The sequence below is a fragment of the Chlamydotis macqueenii genome, chromosome 4, assembly GCF_036417535.1.
Source record: "Chlamydotis macqueenii isolate bChlMac1 chromosome 4, bChlMac1.mat, whole genome shotgun sequence".
Taxonomy (NCBI): domain Eukaryota; kingdom Metazoa; phylum Chordata; class Aves; order Otidiformes; family Otididae; genus Chlamydotis; species Chlamydotis macqueenii.
Window position 1 is genome coordinate 4,997,993 of NC_141559.1, and position 19,695 is coordinate 5,017,687.

Sequence of the window (19,695 nt, forward strand, 5' to 3'; positions counted from 1 at the left end):
GAAATCACATGCTTTAGACATTACATTTCAGCTGAGACAGATGTATGAGTTGATATATATTTACTTAAGTGAGTAAATTTCTACTGGTTTTGGCTTTTGGGGAGGGGAAGAGGGGATGCTCTTTCCCTGAGGAACTGTCTGTGGCTTTTTGGATTTTTATCTCGAACAAATTTCTTACTTAGAATATAAAAAAAAAATAACTAAGCTGCGCACTTTTCATTTTGACATGTGAGGGCAAAAATAATTGTGCTTACACTAGCAGGCCAAGATGGTAATATGCTGCTGTTGTCGGTCTGGATTCATTTTTAGTTCTGGTTACAGCAATTCCTTTGCACTGTGTTGGGTGGGTTGAAAAGCTATTATTACAGACTTAACTCTGTTCACACAACAGTATCAGTAAGGACAGAGTAATTTTGGCTGTGTCTTGACAGTGGTGTAAGACATCATGTTGGCATGTGCCATGACAACCTTCCATTTGAAAACAAGGTCAGTGAGTGCTGCTGGCATTGCTACAGATAATTACATGTTTGAAAGCTGATAGCAATTGGAAAATTTTTATGAAGTGGGTTCAATATGAAGATGTAACTTAACCAGCTATTTAATTGTTTTACTTGGTATCCCTTCCAGGGAAAAAAGCAAAAATAGTTTTCTCTTAGTCTGCAACGTGACTAGAACATAATCTCCATGCCAGCATGGCGAATGAGTGATTTCACAGACAAGAGCAAATAAGTATGTTTTCTTTAAGAAATATTTGGCATGCAAAAGATAAAAACTTCTGTTAGGAAATCTGGCAGCTCACCTTAAGGCATCTTAAAACATGCGAGCAAGCACATCAGCAACTTCCTGTTGCTGGCAGAGCTGTGGAAGTGTACCCTAACAGTATGGAGAGATAATGCAAAGCCCATCTGGAAAGCATGCCGCAGACTCTTCAGAAAGCGCTTGGCCTTGGAACAAATCACACCCTATTGCTCTGAAAAAGCAGAGGACTATGAGAGGAAATCTTGAGAGATTCTGTTCCTTTGGCACAAAATGGGAGACCATCTCTTCCTCCTAAAAACACGAGTCGTCTTCACATTTGCAGATTTCATGGTGGTGAACTAAATTGATGCTTAAAACCTTATTTTCAGTGTAGGCAGCCGGATTCAGGCTTCTTAGTCTCATGTCACTGCAGGCTGTCTGCAGAAGCAGGGAGAGCACCTGAGTCTCCGCACTGAGTCCCATGCATGGCTCACTACACTGTGCACTCCTCTACCTTAAATTTCCTGTGTGCTGCGAAGTGGGGTGAATATGTAAGTCTTGTCTCTGCAGCCTGTAAAGTCTAGTCATTGTAAGCATGAAAAGACTATAGCCTGAAAAGAGCTTGCAAATAACATTTTTTTTTTCTCCAATGCAGTCCTGTCAGAGAACTTGTGATCAAGGGAGGAACTGAAAGCAGCACTCCTTGAAGGGACAGAAATGCTGTGACATCTGAAAGAGCTGTTCAGGAATAGTTATTGCCTTGTACATGTGAGGAGCAGCATTCCCTACGTTAGACAGCTACTCTGCATTTATAGCCCTACCAAAAGACTAACTTCTTTGTAACTTAGTTATCAGAACAAAATTTTAGTTTTAGACATGACTGCTGCTTCCTTGGTTCTTCTTGTTGAGTCCAAATTCTAAGTGACTTTCAGGGAAGCAAGAAGGGAATATGAAGTGCTCAGCCTCAGTCAAGCTTCCTAGCTGAGGTCTGTAGTTCTGCTGCAGCTGTGCAAGACAGTGTTCATGCTGATTTGAACCTTGTGGAATAATGTAAATGGGCCTAGGAAGTTATTAACCGATGGCAAATAAAAAAGGCACCATGCTGGACTGACCCCTGTTTAACAGATGAAGGCTTTGCAGAATTCTTTTTAGCACTGCTGTGGGATCTGATACTGTGGCAAATAATTGTCTGAGTCCGGTGGCTTCAGCTTCTAAGGTGCACCTCAATTTGCTTTTGCTCCTGCCATCTGCAGCATGAATCCCTTGGGAGAGAGGAGTTATGAGGAGTTAAAGGGGAACTGCAGATTAAGACCAGAGAGGCAAAAGGGAGAGTCAAGAGGAAGGAACGGAAGGGGAAGCCTAAGTGCAAAATCTGAGAGTGCTAAGAAGAGTAACATGCAGACAACTGAAGAGAAGAATGACATAGACGGCTGGGTGGAGTGTTATAATGTTCAAGAAGGTAAAGGGTTGGATCAAGTGTTATAACATTCAAGAAGATACAGCTGAGAAAGAACCATGGAGGAGGGAGTGATAATTGATGGATTTTTCTCCTTGAAAAGCTTCTGTGGTGAAGTTACCCTAAATATTCTCTTACAGGAGACAGGAAGGGAACAAGAGGAAGTGGTTTCCTTAGGAAGGTAGGAGGTTAGCTTTGCTGTCCCCTTTATGCCCTTTGGACCTCCCATCTCTTCCCTGCTCCCCGTTATAAAAGTCCTCATCACTATCAAACCCACTGCCCCACCCATGAGGGACTGCACCCCTCCTCCTTAATGCTACAAGGCATTTTCCCCTTCTGGGCAAAACCATCCTGTCTGTGCTTGCAATTGTGCTTGTGTTGTTATGGACAAGGGTCTTTTCATTTCAAGACTCAGTGAGCTATTTTGGCCAAGCACGCTGAATGAAGCATTTATTGCTTTCCCTCTAATGCATTTTCCTTTTACAGGACACTCCATTTTTAAAAAGCTGAGATAAGATAGCCCAGAAAACACTGGACCGAAATACTACAGAAGAGGTTGCTTGTCATAGCAGATGAAATATTCCATGATGCTATCCTGTCAGGGACACTGATACTCCTGCTGAGTCTGAGGTAGATGAGGTTACATACACATTAAAACACTCCACTTGAAATAAAACAAATGTGTTGAGATTAAAAGGTGGTATGGAAGGACTCCAGTTCTGGAAAGGACTTGATAGTGCAGAGAAGAGTTTTGTTCATCTCTTTGGGAATAAATAACTTACATCTGTGCTTTTTTTAAAAAGCCTTTGAAATCAGGTTACTTTGTGAAGTATCTATTTAAAGAGATCTGTATAGGCTAAGTAAACTTAATTCTTAATAATTTTGTAGTAGCATCACTGGGACTTGATCGTGTGGTGCAAAATAAATACCTTCCTCATGTAAGTTTCTAAAGAAGCAGAAGCACTGGAAATGCATGGGGCAACATAAGTCTTGAAGTTACAGATTAAACCAGAGAGACTGTCTTCTGTCTCCTCCTGGCTTGCTTTATGCCCAGTTGGAGAACCTCATCTGTATAGGGAGTGAGCCAGTTATCGGCTCTGTCCCTCTTTCTGTGCCCTGCCAAAAGCTTGCTGCATTTCAGTGCTGTGGAGTCTTGTAGAGGCAAGGGTGGACGCAGGCTTGAGGGGAGTTCCTTTCAAGCCTGCTATTGCTGTCCTGTAAACTTAGTTGAAGAAAACTGTGTTACATGAAAAACAACTTAATTCAGAATTTTATCTGTGGGCGTGTTTTGTAACATGGTTGCTCCCTCCCCGCCCAACCTGAGTCTAGGGAATCATGTTCTGGCTTGCATCAGCATGCAGTGTCTCAGAAGCACAACTACAGTATTGCTTTCCCAGATGGAGTTCACTGACTAGCCAGGCAGAAAGATGTACCTCGAGTCAGAACGGGAAGCAGGATTTGTGTGTTAATATCAAATTGGGAAATAAGCAGGTAAATACACTGGTGCAAACAGACATAGCTGTATCCTACAGCCTCGTGCTGGTCTATGGCACTGTGTGGATTTAATTAGCTTTACTGGAGATGGGTGAGAAATGCCTGTAAAACACATGCCAGTGGTGGTGTGAGGTCTGCAGTAGGTGTGCCATCACTGGGATGACAGGGAAGGTACTCGGGTTTTATCTCTGGCTGCCTTAATGCTGTTCACCCAGGAGGAGGTAACTGGATTTGTTGCTTGTGTCAAAAAGCAGTATCAACACTGAAGTGGGATCTAGGCCTCAGGCTCACATGGCAGAAGGCTTGGGCTGGCAGGTGGCTCCTCTGTCTGCCTTGGTTGCTTCTAGCAGCCTGGAATGCATAAGGATTGCTCTTCCCTATCCTCCCCTGAGCGCTGGTTTCCTCAAGGTACTGCAAAGCCAGACAGTGCAGCATGAGCACCTTTTCCTCCTTGTTTCCTTGCTTTATCCCACATTGTCATTTCAAGTAACTTGGACTCAATTCTTAGAAGAACTGAGATGAAATTGTGGTATTACTAGTTCTGATAACCCAGTGATCTTCTTTACTTTCAACTCAAGGACTGCGGTCTTCATAGATTAATTTACAGAAGGACTCAAGGAGCTATGTGCTTTCCCAATAAGAGGAATGATGCTGCTCCTGCTAAAGAGTTCACCAAACAATGGCAAACGTGGCAAGTTGGAGGAAAGAAAAATAAACAGCGCATGATGGACAAGGTAACAGCAAACTGGACTCTGCCTCTAAGACTGATCGGAATATGGAAAGGGTAGGGTTCTCACGTGCACATAAAGTGTATTTAATTCTCCTTTATTTGTTAAAGAAACTCCTCCTATTTGAATGACTTAGGTTTCCACAAATATTACATAAGCTCTGAGCATTATATATTTCCTATATTTGGGGAATGAAGAGAAAAGGGCATCTAATGTTTTCAATCTCAGTGTTTCTCGTAAGAAGTTTGGTGTTTTCTTTGCCGTTTATGTTGTGTGGAAAAATTTTTTTAGAAGATCCTATCCTTAACTTGGCCAATAGTATTGAGTCTCCATATATACTGACTCTATAATAAATTTCTGCAAATTGAAAGCATGAAGTTAGCTAAACACAAACCTCACAGTAGCATAAAGGGCAAATAAAGCCTTATATTTAAAATGGGAAACAACTGAAGAAAATATTTGCCAACTGAAGAAAATATTTGCCAAGTGGCAGGCCCTAACAAAAGTTTACTATTCTTTTTGGAAGAGATGCTTGCTGGGGGAAGGATAAACCAAGACAGCTGTTTAAATTGCTTACTGTAGTATTAAGCTGTTCTCTGTACTTCTGTTTTATTGTATGTGCATTTTGTTTTCCTGTAGTTGCCTAATATCGACTGGTGTATGAGGTTACCAAACAAATGGCTGGAATGATATTTGTGAACAGGGCTCAGTTATCCACTTGAGCAGGCAGTGGAAGAAGAGAAGCTTGAAACGCGCTGCCTGGCTTAATCATTGTAAGTTTGGCTGGGCAAAGGGAGCTTTGCTTGTTACCAGCACAGCAATCATGGCTATAAAAACCAGCATAACAGAAGCTAGCTTGTGTTGGTGCTAGCAGAGAGAGACACCAGAGCCATCAATCTTCATTGTTCAAAGTATAAATGGTTCACAGGAGGTCAAGTAGTAATTTCTGTCTTAAAATAATGCTGCGCATTTGCCTGCCGTATGTAGACTTGAAACCTTTTAACTTTCTATGAATTAGAAGATACTTAGGCTATTGTTGAGCTAAATTATAAAATAAAGGTTATTGAGTTTCAGGGAAAAGATAGCTCAATCTAGCCTTGACTGACACCTCCTGCCCCGCTGTGCCTCCCCCCGAAAAAAAAGGTTCATTACAGATATTTACTCTGGGAATTAGGATACTCAACACTGAAATTCCCACTGAGTCCTGCAGCAACAGGTGGGGCAAAGCCTAAGAAAGGTGCGTCCTGGTGGGGCAAAGCCTAAGAAATGATAATGCCAAGTTGAGTCTGCTACCTTAAGCCTGTTATTTGTGCATCAGTGTATCTTTAATAATGTGACGTATTGTTTCTCATCTAGAAAATATTGGGCAATTTATTTTACACTCTTATATATCCTGTGTGTTCTGCACTTCAAAGAACATCAAGCCATTCTTTATCTACTTCATCAACGACAGGGCAAGCTTGTATCCTGCTTTTAATGATGCTGCACGTGCATTTTTCCAGAGACAAAGCACGTTTGAGGAAGAACTGTAGAGCACAGCTAAGCAGAAGATTCATGCTCCCATCGGATTAGGGTGCTGTGGTGGTTGTCAACCAGGCTGGTATTCTTCGTAGCATGATTTTTACCTTCTCATAGTCTTTAGCTGTTGGATGCTAGTACAACGACCACTTGCTGCTAAGTCTGTTAGATGCTGAGTTCCCCCTGTTCTGTCCCAGCGATGCAGGGAGGGTAGGGTGACCATGTGCTATCTGCCTCATTGGGATGGATGGGTGTAGTATGTGCTCTGGCCCTGAGGGCAGGGAGGGTGCCCATCGTTGCATTTGTTTCTGGCATCACTGTGGTTCTCTCCTTTAGTACCTTTCAGAATACCCAGGCTTAGAAGCAGAATATTTTAATACCTGCAGATGTATGCAATGATCAGAGCTGCAGAGACACACCAGAGGATAAGCTGCACCCCAGAAAGGGTGTACACTGATGCTGAAGGATACACTTGCTCTCCTTTCTGTGCCTAAATGATGCTGATGAATACAAACACCAGTCTGGTGATGTGGTAAGAGCCCACAATGTAACTTGTGGGCAAATGCTTCTTTCTGTGCTTTTGCAGAAAACAGCGCACCCCCTCTCAGTCTTCTCTCATTGGTTAGTGGCATCAGTGTTTCTGCATAGCAAAACCACATTTATGGGTTCGTTTGTCTCCGAGTTATGCAACTTACCTCATTTCAGATGAGGAATGATTTCATTTTATAGTAGAATGTAGCTTTGAACCTCAGACATAGCTGCAGAGAAAAAGAAAACCTGTGCTGCAGTTAACTACCCTCAATTGTTTTTAGTCACGTATGTTTTTAGGGCTTGCTGGCAATTGACTTCTGTCCTAAACACGTACACATTTTCACCATGAACTTAGAAATATTGAAGTTGATGACTGGTATTATGTTTTCATTTTAAAAAGCTGAGTTAGTATAGTTGCACAAATGGTGAGTTAGCTCCTCACACAGCACTAACAGAATTAATTTCTTGTCTGTAAGAAGAGGCAAGTTGCAAATTTCTGTATCAATATGTAAAATGTATAAAACATCCCACTTAATTCATTTAGCCTTCACGAACGGGTTCTGCAGGATTCCAGGTCTGGATCCCATTTTTTGTAGACTACTCAGAAGTAATATCATGAAGCCGTGACTTTTGCCACAGAGTTGCTTGAAGTGTGTCATAATGTGCTTTTCGGGCAGCAAGCCTATGTGAAGACTATCTAGGCTGTGTATTCTTCCATGTCCTAAAGCACTTCATGTATGAAAGCATAGCATTTGCAAATGGAAGCAGAAGTCCTTTTCTCATCAGCAGCTAAGGCTGACAGAAGCCCAACTAGAGATTTCTGTATCTTATCTAAGGAATAATATATTCCCAACTTAAGATATATTTAGGAAAAGGGGACTTGATCAATGCAGTGTACCAAATGCTACATTGCAATGTCTTGTGTTACTCCTGGTGGAAACAAGTAATTGAAAAAGTGATTGAATAAGTAATTGATGATAATGATAGTGATTCCCTATTCCTGTTGCAAGTATGCACAAGCCATGTGACTGCATGTGTGTTCTATGCAAAACCCCTTTACAGCTGAACCACATCAGAGCACTCAGCCATATTAGTCCTATTTTAGCTCTGGACAGTTGTCCATTTTAATAAAGGAGGTGCCCTTTGTGCTTAAGCAATGTCTCCCTTACGATCTTTAACTATTAAACTTTTCCCAGCTTCTGAATGCTGAGAGGCCAGTGCAGTTTCTCGAGCTGTTTGGTGGCTCTAGACCATAAGAGGCAGCATTAACAGGTGCTGTAACCATAAGCTGCTTAGAGCCCACATGGTAAGTCCAGATGTGCTCCTGCGCAAGGCTGCTGTTGCCTTTTTCGTAATGTTATTTCACCACAGCTATTTAAGCATAAATGCAACTCTCAGTAAGCACTTTTTGGTGACAGAGAAAAGCAGGAGGATATGTAGGAAGGTTCTGCTTTCCTATGTCACAGCCAGTGTTTTTTGTTTCCAGATTAGTCAAGAGTTATTAACTGAAAAGTGTCTGGCTTGATAAGGACAGTGGGGCTTGAAAGTGCTTTTGGAAAGGACACACACTGAATCAATGAATCCAAGCTAACTGAAGCACCTCTGTGACACTTTTTCTCGTGTCGCAAATTGTGTCTAATGTAAGAAAGGGAAGAAAACAATAACACTGTTTCCCTCAATAGAAGACAAATCCCACCAATAGGTTTTGCTTTTAAATAAATGGATCATTTAAAAAAAAAGTTTACATCTTAATACTGTTTAGAAATGCTAGCACACACAGATGTGTTCTGCAGATAGATGAGCTGTTTAGGTAAATTAGAATATTTATACACCAATACTAGAATATATTGTTCTATGAAGTATAATTTGGTAACTGACACTGATTCATCTAGACTTTGAAAGTGAACCACACGAGATGATAAAAAGGAGAAAGTAAACAGTATATACAGAAATAATGAAGACACTTTTCCCATTACCTGGGATGAAGCACTGAAGTTAGTAGTGCTCATTAATGATAGAATAATTTATCAAACTGCTTAAGGTAATTGTGACTCTTCTCATTATCAAAATAGATGTCTCAGACTTTGCATATACCTAAGCGCTTCAGCTCCACAACCTTAGAAGCAAAGAGTTCTACAGGCTAGTCTGTTATTACATACATAATATATATCTACGTATATTTATATCTTTTCCAGAAGGAGTTTAAGCTGTCTGCTTTTGGGTTTAATTGGCTACCTTATTTTTGGAATATAAACACAGAGTGTGATAACTAACTATTTTGCTCTTATTCATTGTTTTACATAGCAATACCAGGGTCATAGCCTTATCAGCATTGCCCAGTCCAACCTTTACTAACTTCCCTCACATAGTCTTTTCCAGGGGTTTCTTAAACTAACGCAAAGAGACAGTAGTTATTGACATAGTTGCTTTACATTTGGATGTGGTACTTCACAGATGTATTTTTCTAGGCATCCAAGTTCGATATAGGGCAGGATAGCAACAAATAAATGTGAATGCCGTGCTACTCCCCAGCTACACCCGCTGCTCGCAGGGAACCAGGGGCAATGATCACTTGTATCACAGGTGAAGTACTTGAGCAAGAGTCTCAAGTACAATACAGACTTTGCCTTGATTCATTTAATGAAATCAGTTTAGAAATGGCTTGAGCAGTGTGCACACTGCAGTAATTTCATTAAGCTCACGTCTAAACCTCTGCTGCTGTGAGCCCCCAGAATTCCATCACTGTAGGCAGTGGCAAATGTTTGAAATATCAGCTAATGTGTCATGTGTTTTCATCGTTGCTGGATGCTACTGTCAGACTTAGACTTAGCACAGTGCATAGTTGGGCTGTCCCTAAAGCTGAAACAAAAGACCAGTCAGAAATGAAGAGTTTCCCCTTCCTCCCACAGCATCAACAGCTGTGCCAAGCCTTGATCTTTTCTCTACTCAAGGCCTCTCCATGCTGATGCTTCTCTGATGTGCCTGGGTAGAAGCATAGTAGGCACTTTATCAGCTCCATTTTCCCGTGCACTGGCTCCCCATTTGTGTTGATGAGAAGAGCTGCAGCCCAAGGGAAGCTACTTTTGCCATAGGGATCACTAAACTCAGCGTGAAGGATACAACATTCCTTCTATGTTCTGGCTGGAATGTATTATTACCTAAGATAACTGTGACTAACATCTTGGGCTAGCTGGCATCTGCTTGTCTGATCCCACGTTTTCATGAATGGTCAGAAGTACACAGCCATTTAACTGGGGACAAGATGAACTAGAGATGATGCAGCATCTTCATGGAGCGGGAGGTCTGGAATAGCGATATCACAATAACGGTCATAATGCTAAGCAGCTTTTGACAATTCTGCCTGTAAGATTTAGGGGACAAAGGAAAAATACAGAATTTGAATGCTAAAAACCTGTGCCTGGTCTGTTTGAAGGTCTAGAGGTGAGTAGGAATTGCTCATGAATGATGAATCACGAGGGTCTGGTGGTTGCAGTCTCAAGAGCTCATGCCTTTGTATTGCTTTCTGCTCCTGTCAGCAATAAGCGTGTTTACGTGGGCAGTGCCCAGGTTTTGTTCACAGCTCATTGGACTGCTTTTACTCATCTCCTCTCAAGGACATTGCAAGTCTTAATTCGTCACCCTTTGCAAAGATAAAAAGCGTTACTATTATTTGGTGACACTCCAATTAAACAGTAATGACTAGGTGTAAGCATTTCCTAGATACTAATAAAAGGCTGGAAGGAAGTGATGGGTCAAGATCGTGTGGAGAAATTGTTATTGCAATTGCGAGCTGAGAAACAACAAGGGAAAAAAAAAACACACAAAAATGACGTGATTCTTTAATGGATTATGCAATTTTATTGTCATTGGAAAGCCAATGCATGCTCTGAAAAGAATGTATGTTCTGAAAGCTTGTCAGATTGTTTCAATCATCATTCAACTTCCTAGCCAGCTTAAAAAGTGAACTTGAAAAACATTTCATGGTTTTCCTGGGTTTAGCTCACAGTCCCTCCTTCCAACCATATCCTGTCACAAATCTTGATTTATGGGTCTACGCTGGTATTTTTGCCACACAAGTAATTTTTCTTGCTACTGTTAAAGCTAGCTTTCATGTATTTCAAAAGCTGAACTATACTATTTTACTGACTTGTCAATAAAAATTGGAATAAATTCCTCAGTAAAGTCAACATTGCAGCAGTTTGAAGGCCCATTTGAACCAAACATAGAAGAACGAGAGTAAATGCAAGCAGCCAGCACTTTGCAGGCTAAAACTATTGATTCTTAAGTTCTGTGACATATTTCTTGCTTGTCACATCAAATTGCATTGAGTCAGTGTTTCCTTGATCTGAATGCATACGGAGAAAGAAAGAGTTGAGAAGAACCTACTCAGGTCCTCTGTCACAGTGCACTAAGGAATATCATATGTATCTGCAACTCATCTTTAATCTTTTCTGAGCTAATATTGGTCTATTTACTCTTAAAAAAACCCAAATAAAACGTTGAAAAGAGTAAAGCTTCTCCAGTCTTTCTATGGTGCTATGTTTAATGAGTTTTCTTCTATTGCTTACTTATCCTAATTAGAGCAAAGGTTTTCCCACTGTCTAGTTTAATTTTTCTTGCCTTTAAATTAAGACAAATTGTTCTTGTCTTCCTAGTAGTCAAGATCAAGGAACAGTGATGAACTTCTGGTAATTAACAACCTTTCCATCGCAGAAAATTATCTCACTCGTAGCTCCTCTTCTGTTCTCCAGAGGAATGTGACTTGTCTCACCTTTTTTCAGAGGACATATTTTCTAAAAGTCTTTTATTTGCTGTGTTTCTCTGAACTAATTGATGTAAAATACCTTGTTTTAACAAGGGATACCTAAAATGGGATGTGATACTTCAGATGAAGCCTCAGCAAAAGCAAAACTAGAGTTAGTACCTCCATAGTACTTGAAATGGCCTTTCAGCTAACAGCTTGTGACTGGAAATAACCTGTTTGCAAAATGAAACCGTTTATAAGCAACATAACTGTATTTAGATGTGAGCTTTGAGAGGGACAAGTCGGCCGGCAATTACATCTGTGGTCATTGTAGTTACACCGTTTAAATGTGCACCAGCACAAAGACTGTTCAGTTGTGACCCAAAAGACATGCTTTCTTCCCAGGCTCTCAGTTCCAAGGACTTTTCCCTTCCTTTCAACCTCAGAAGACTATATAAAGAAGTAAGTATTTTTAGCATAAGGACTAATGACTTGGAGTATTTTTGCAGTTCTCTAACACTCAAAAAATACACGGAGGGGAAGTCCATTGCTCATTTTAGAGAACAGCTAGAACAGTAAAACCTATCTCTAAAAATAAAGTGAAAAGAAACGGATTTGAAATAACATTATTTCTTGATCCTCAATGGCTGTGTCTTTTGATGACTTTTTACTGCTACAAGTAATTTTGAGGCATACCAATGCCTCTAGGGGTTTTCAGTGATGCCTGGCTTCTTTTTTTTCCCCCAGCTATAAAGTAGTGTTTTTACATCTCAAAGGTATTTAAATGAAGGATGCTATGTTCTAATTTGTATGTTGCTGAAATAAAGGTATAATTCAGAGTTGCCATTTGTGCTTGACATGCACCTTTTGTCCTTATTTTAATCCTGGTAGCAGTTGTAGAAGCAGCGAGTAGCATTAGTGTTGGGCATTTTAGTTTGCTTGTAACCAAGTTGAGCTTTCTGCAAGGGCTATGTTGTGCCACCAGCCAGGTCTCTGTGGACTGTCGGCCGGCCCTTTATAAACTATGTGCCACAGTTTAAGAATTGCTGAGAAAGGCCACGTGTTTAGTCACCCACATAACTTGTTCACAGATGAAAGTAACTTTCTAAGACTAATGTATTAAATAAGCTGTGCTGGGGGCCCTCTTTCAAAAGGTTGCACAGAGCACACTTCATTCCTGTAAGAGAAATCTCTTACATATCTTTAGGACTGCAAAAGGTAATGGTTAACACAAGGGTGAAAACAGATTTTATTTCTAAGAGAGAATGAAACTAATGAGACTGCTGGAGAGCTGGGAACAGGCAGAAACCTGGACAATAGAAGGCAAGGAATATTTCAACTTCAAGAGGTCAAATTTGGATCTAAGAAGGCTCTTTAGAAAGCAAGCAGGAATATTTTACCATATGAAACAAAACAAGAGTCCTGGTCATCAGGAGAAACATAGGAGATGGTTCTTCTCCAGAAAGGAAACAGATTATTATTAATGTGAAGCAATTTACCAGGTCAAGATGCAAACAATTAGAGCATGTTATAACCTCTTGACTATTCCTTCCTCTAGGATTTCTACATAGGACTCTTAGCAACACATCTGCCTTCATGTTTTCCCCACTTTCCATTGCTGTTTGGAACTGGCTGAGGGTTGTCGTGTCAATGAGCAACTTGTATTTTGTTTGGTCCCAACACCAGCCGTACCATGAATGACTGAATCTCGTGTTGAAATAAGACTTTTGACCTCAGCGTCAATGCAAGTCATGCTGGGTGTCACCAAAGCTGATGTCTGCTATTTGTACCTTAGATGTTCTCACCGGCTTGCTCCTCAGTTTGTCTCCATTTTAATGTCAGAAATCAGTGACTTGGTTGTTTTCCACATCTCCTTTGGTTTCTTTCCTGATTAGAATAGCTGATAGAAACAGAAACAAATGAAAATTTGGCTCTCTTCACAAGGTCAGTGCAAAGCCTCTACTGCTGCTCAGATCTTCAAAATAAGAGGAGACGTCAGAGAATGCACTGGCTTTCTAGTTGGTTTGTGCCATCCCTCTACACCAAGTGATTGCAGTCTTTTTCGTTGGTGGGTTTTTGTTTCCTCATGTCAACATGTTTCACAACATACCAAAATCTGTTATTTTATATATATAATTAGGCAAACAAAAAAAGCCTTTCATTACTACTACTGCCTCTGTGATGCGGAGCTGGGATATGACTTGATGCTAGAAAAAAGCAAAACCAACCCCAAACCAGTTGTCTCCTGCAGTTTTCTTAGCTTTCATCTCATCACAAACATTTTGTCTAGTTTTAGTAACTGTGTCTAAAACAGACTTCATCAGGGCCAGCAACATGAAACTAAGAAACAGTATTTATTAAGATAGGAAGATTGTACAGCTACTTCTGTGTGTAAAATGATGTTTCTCACGGTTCCCACGGGACCAGAAGGAAAATAAACACACAGCAATGAGCCGATAAGAGGGGGAAAAGAATTAAAAGTGCTTATTGGGAAAACTTACTTTCTCTCTGGCAGTGCTTTGTTCACACGGACTGAATTATTACAAAATAGAAAATAACCCTCACATACCCAAATAGGGACAAAAATATTTTACTGCAGTAACTGCTGAACACTCAAGAGTCTGTATTCCAAGGATACAGATCTGTGTGTTTTAAATGAAGGTGGAGAATAATGAAGTGACACTTTAAAAACCCCAGTTTTAATATTTAAAGAACATATTTCTAGAAAACTAGCATTTTTTTCCTTTTGTTTGTAACACTCAGCTAGAGTAATATTAGAATTAAAAGAGTCTGTCTGGAAACAGCAAGAGACATATCTAAAACAACACTTAGACAAAGAAGGTTTTCCACTTCTATTTTGCCTGAATAACTACTTTCTGTAAGAGATATTGAACATTTTCACAAGAAGCTGTTTTATTCTCACAGGATTGATTTAAAACCAATTTTTGTATTGTACAGAAGAAAGTTACAAGTAGGGAGAGTTGTAAGTAGAGAAATGCTTAAGAAACAGTAATCAAGGTAAAGGCATTTGAACTGTTCAGCAGTTCAAGGAGGATTAAATCATCATGTTTCAAACTCCAAGCACATGTGAAATAGCTGATGTTTCTTTTTCAAGTAGCATTCTCACTGAGAGCTTTCATCCATAATTCTTCAAAGCACTTTACAATGGAGTAAATAATCATTACCCTAATTTTGTAGATGGGAAAATTCTTCATATATGAAGGTGAAGCAGCACTCTTAAAGCTGCCGTATCCTGATTTTATAGGCAAGAAACCTTTTTTGTATACTGAGGTGAAGCAGCACACTGAAGGCTGTGTAACAGCCAGGAGTCAAGAGGGGTACCCAGATTTCCAGCACTCCGAAATAAAGCCACATTATTGAACTCTCAAGATAGGACTTCTGCGATCTTGACATTGAGAATCCAGTTACTGTTGTATTAAAAAAAAAAAGAAAAAAAAAAGGAGGTTTGCTTTTGTGAAACTGCGAGAGGAGTTAGTCTTATGTGCTGAATAAAGACAGTAAATGGAATAATTTACATGCCATTATTAAAAAAGAAGAAAGTTATCAGCATTTTAGACCCCAGGCAATAAAAACAAGGAGGAAGTGAGATGTACCAATATTGTGATGGAAACACACACAGCATGTGATTGGGACTTTTTTGTTTTCTCTCCTGTTTTCATGCAGTGAAAGTTCACTGTCACAAAAAGCAGAAGCTGACTTTTACTGCTCTCTTATTTTTTTGGTTATGAAAGCTGAGTATCTCCTATGATTTCACAATTCATCGAGTTGAAGGTTCAAGAAAAAAACTTTATGTAGCAACCCCCCTCCGCCCTAATAATGATAACTGATATCCCGGCTTCGATGCTGCCTCTGCGTTAAGATCCCCCACTTTCTCCACCTCTGCCGTTGATGTCACCTCACTTTAGGATTCATACTTCTGTTTTGCTGTTCCTTGTCACTAGATTTTTCTTCAGACCATCTACTGTTTCACATCAACCAGAAAATACCTGTGCTTGTGGGTACTTCCGAAATTTAAATTTTTTTTTTCTGTTTTAAGTAGTGCAAAGACCTTCCTGGTCTGTTCGTCACACTGTCAAGCGTGCGTTGCATTAAATAGGTTGGTTTTACTGCATGTATTCCAGAGGCAGAAGATCAAAGCATCCCTGCTCTGCCTGAACCAAAGGAGAGGTTTCATATCAGTAAGGGAGAGCAAAGTTTACTTTGGGTTTCATACCCTGAGTGAAAGAAGTCTCACAACTCTTCCTTTCTGGAAAGTACTATATCTTCTAGAAATGTCAAAATGTCCTCCTGCTCTGGTGAGGAATTAAATCAAAGTCAAGGGGCTTATCCAAATATTCAGAATTATCACTCGGTTACCTGCTTGGAGGACCGGGCCCATTTTTTTCTAAGTGATCTGTCAAAGTTGTCTCTATTATTCAAGTTCATTGGCCTATACTTAATAAAAAGGAATCCTTAACACGAAGTCGCCTCACAACATACTGGAGTCTTATAGGAAAAGACCATTTGGGTGCCAAGTTTGCGCTTAAACGAGCTGTGGCACATTATGAGGTGGCTGTGGCACGGCACTTTGAACTAGCCAGTTCTGTGGCCACCTACGCGTTCGTCACCACCACAACTCGCTGTGCAATACTGAGACACTTATTTGCCGGCGATGCCTAGTACTTGACCTCTACGTCCTGTAGTATGTCAAGACAGAGATTAGTAGCGTTAATCCCAGTATAACAAGAGGGCTCATTTTGTCCAGCCTATAAATAACTCGAGCGATAATTCAATCTCTTACTTCAAAAAGGACAAAAATACATGTGTGGGTACAGGGGCCCCCAAAGAAAATAAAAACTAAACAGCTAACCTAAAATCCAATCCTACTCTCTTGCAGTGACTTTTACAAAATGCATTATTTTTACTGAGGATGAGCAAAATTGTATTACTGACTGGCACTAGACTTATGTGCTTTTAACAGAGCTGCATTTTTTCCAAAGACGTAATTAAAAGCGTATATCTAAGGAGCGCAGGCATATATCACTGTAAGAGTGTCCTCATTAACGAAATGCCGTTCCTCTCGCAGTACTCTGTTCCTTTCATCTGCAGTCAAAATACCTTTCTCTTCTAAGGAAAACTGTGAATTAGAGTCTCTATATGCTGCTGAAAACTTGATCTGCAGATGCGGAAAGGATGACGACTACGGAGAGGGGACGACTGATGCAAATAGCTGTATCAGTGCTTTCAATGTATGACGAGTTGACACTTCAATAGAGAAATATTGTCATTTTGTTACTGAGTAAGAGTACGGCAATATGATTAAGTCAAAACTAATTTGATTATTGAAACGTCATTCCAAAATTTAAGCTTCCGACTCCTCCAGAGGTTTTAGTGAACCGACAGCTGTAATGGATATGCATTCAAAACCTAGGTGTTTGGTGTGAAAGGCTGTGTGCTGTTAAATTCCCACTATAGATGCCAAAAATGCAGCTTCATTCATCTGCATGAGAGATTGACAGATCTCTTACCAATTTTGTTTTTATTGTACGATTTCATTAGGTAAGGGAAAAAAAAAAAAAGACATGAGTATTTCATCGGAATTTGCAGAGGGGGGACTGCCCAAAGAGAATGGTCTTGGAACCAAGTTACCTTTTCATTACTCTCATCTCTTGTAACTTTTGGATGACTGGAATCACCGTTTAAGTACAAAACCAGGATGCCACTGGCATTTTGGACAGCTTGAAATTCAGTTGCAGTCTGAATGTGAATTTGAGTTAGAAATTTGAGACAAATGATTTGGAAGTGTAAGGTGTTTCCCAAGTGTTGTTTCTAGGGAATTGTGACAAATACTGCCTTAGGTAGCCAAGCTTGCCATCTCCAGCACGGTGATAACTACGTACCTTAGGGTCAGTGCCTTCCTGGCAGCTTGAGCTCTGCACCTTTCTGGCCTCGAGGGAGGGAGTGTGGGACACAGAGCCTCCTGTGGTCCAGAAACCATTTTTCAAATAGAATTCTTAGTTTCCTGAAAATGTCACTGGTGAAACGAAGCCTGTGTTGGAGAATTCCCAAGGTTGCTTTGTCAGTGTCTCTAGGGGAGATGTATACAGATGGTACCTTTCATGGTGAGAAATTTACAGCTGAGGTTTCCCCGTCCAGATCCCTCCTTTCGCCACTTCTTTTCGGCCTGTCAACTCCTAACTTGTGCCTGGGGCCTGCGTGGAGACCCGCCGCGGGGAACGTGAACTTGTCAGCGGTTTTAACAGCCCTGTCCCCACCGGGAAGCACTCGGGGGACTCCAGAGGCCGGGCTGGGCTGTGCGGAGCCGTTTCGCCCCGGCGGCGGGGGGGTCACCGCGCCACCTCCGCACCGCGCCTCTCCGCAGAGCCCCGGTGCAGGGCGGCGGGGGCGCCCGAGGGGACGCACGCGCCTTTCCCGCCCGCGCCGCTGCCCCTAACGGCCGCCGCGCGCGCAGAGGCGCGAAGGAAGAGGGCACGCGCGGGGCGGGCGGGAAGGGAAGAGCCGGCCGCGCGCTGCGCCTCGCTCCCCACGTTCCCCCCCGCCCCCGCCCCGCTCCCGCTGCGCATGCGCCGTGGCGCCGCACCCGGCAGCGCGGCTCTTCGCCGCTCGCCGCCCGCCCCCTTCCTCTTTCCCTCTCCTCCTCCTCCTCCTCCTCCTCCTCCTCCCCCCATCCCGGAGCGGGCGTCGCTGCAGCCGGCGGTGGCGGGCGAGGAGAAGAGGGGCGGGGGCCGCGGCCGGCATGTGAAGCGGGGCAGCCCCCTCCCCGCCCCGGTCAGCCCTCGGGCAGCGGCCGCCCCTCGCCTCAGGCTCGCCGCGGGCTTCCTGCTCGGCCGCCCGGCGCGGCCCCGCTCGCCATGAAGAAGTTTTCTCGGATGCCCAAGTCCGAGGGGAGCGGCGGCGGCGGGGCGGCGGGTGTCGGCTCGGGCGGCGGGGCTGGCGGAGGGAGCGGCGTCGCCTTGGGCAAGGCGTTCGCCGTCGGGCGGTACCAGGTCACCCCCGAGGAGCTGCTGGCGGAAGGTAACGGGGAGCGGGGCTGGGGGGGAGCGGGCCGCGCGGGCTGCCCGTGGGGCAGGGAGGGCGCGGCCGTGGGGCGAGGCCGTGGGGCGAGGCGGGGGCCCGCTCCCCGCGGCCCTGGGTGGCGGCTCACGGGCGTTTCGGCTGGGGCTCGTTAGGTGGCTTGGAGTTTTTTGGCAGATTGTCACGAGTAAAGCCGTACGAGGTGTCTGAGGGGGCTGGCGGTTCGCCGGGTCGGGTGGCGTGGCCGGTGACCCCGCAGTAGGGCGGCTTTGAGCCCGTTGTGGGCTTTTGCCAGTTATTCTGAAAAAAAAACAAAACAAAATAAAACACAAACCGCTCAAAAAATAAAAGCCGTGATTTTCCTTGCTGGAATGCAGTAGGCTTCTGGCAGGCTGACGAGGGAAGTTGCGGTGCTGGCAACTTCTGCTGCGGGGAATCGCTGCCCACCCCGTGTTGCAGGGTGCCCGACTTCGGATTTTTCTCCTGAACTTGCCCTGGGTCTCCTTGGAGCTCGGTTAGGAGAGTTGCGGGAACGCAGACAGTTACTGAACTGGATGGCCTTGGCGAGCTGTACGGCTTTCGTAAACGCTGGGATGGGACATCGTTAAAACAGCCATATTCACATTTGAGTTTTACTGTGTGTGGCGGGGAAACTGTGTGGTGTTGGTATCTCATAGTTGGCAGCCGATGTTGTAATGTACAAAGTATAATTCACTTCCTAGGTCACTGAGCACAGGGCTAGTCCTGTATACTTCACAGCTGCTGAATTTCGCAGCACTGCAACACACTACTTTCGGTATCGTGGGAAAAAAAAAATTATCTGTGTCATTTTTATTTTTGTGTATTGCTTAAACTAATTTAGGTGTAAATGTACCAGTAAACTTTCATTGCTTATGTGCAACCTTGATGAAGGTTTAAGATGCAGTTTTAACAGGTGCATGCAGATACTGTTACTGTTTAAAATAAAAACATATAGGTGGTACTTGAATTGTCATTGCTATCTGGAAAAAGTTTTAGTAGTATAATGGAGTTGGTACTTAATATCTAGAAGGCAATGTTTTGTGTTTGGCTTATGAAAATGCGGTTAGGGCCTAGTCAGCTACATACCTGGTTGCTGAAAATGAGTGGTCCCTGGCTGCTTTGAATGGACTGTGATCTGACAGGAGGTCATTTCTCTGCAGGGCTGGTTGCAAGACAGAGGCTTCCTAAAAAAATTATGGAAATAGGCTCCTGAACAAATAGAGTGGGCAACACGAAAGGAGGAAAGTGGCGGTGCTTGATTCGGTTTAGTATATTAGTAAAGGTTTTATCATAACGTGTTGTTTTAAGAGTCACTGCAGATCGCTGTTGCTATTTTTTTTTCCTTATGCCTAGGACCAGAACTGATAAGAATCAGGGCAGCGTAAATCTGCTACATCTTGGGAAAAGTCTTCAAAGCCAACACCAGAGCT

General features: G+C 42.6%; 1 protein-coding gene across 1 annotated transcript in view; it reads left to right on the top strand.

Annotated features, from left to right (window-relative positions):
- Positions 1 to 17,924: 17,924 nt before the first annotated feature.
- Positions 17,925 to 19,695, top strand: part of BMP2K (BMP2 inducible kinase) — a 54,864-nt gene continuing 53,093 nt past the window's right edge. The window contains exon 1 of the mRNA XM_086746469.1: positions 17,925 to 18,244. Within this exon, the coding sequence (XP_086602595.1) occupies positions 18,082 to 18,244 (163 nt within the window). The 5' untranslated portion in view covers positions 17,925 to 18,081. The remainder of the gene's footprint in view (positions 18,245 to 19,695) is intronic.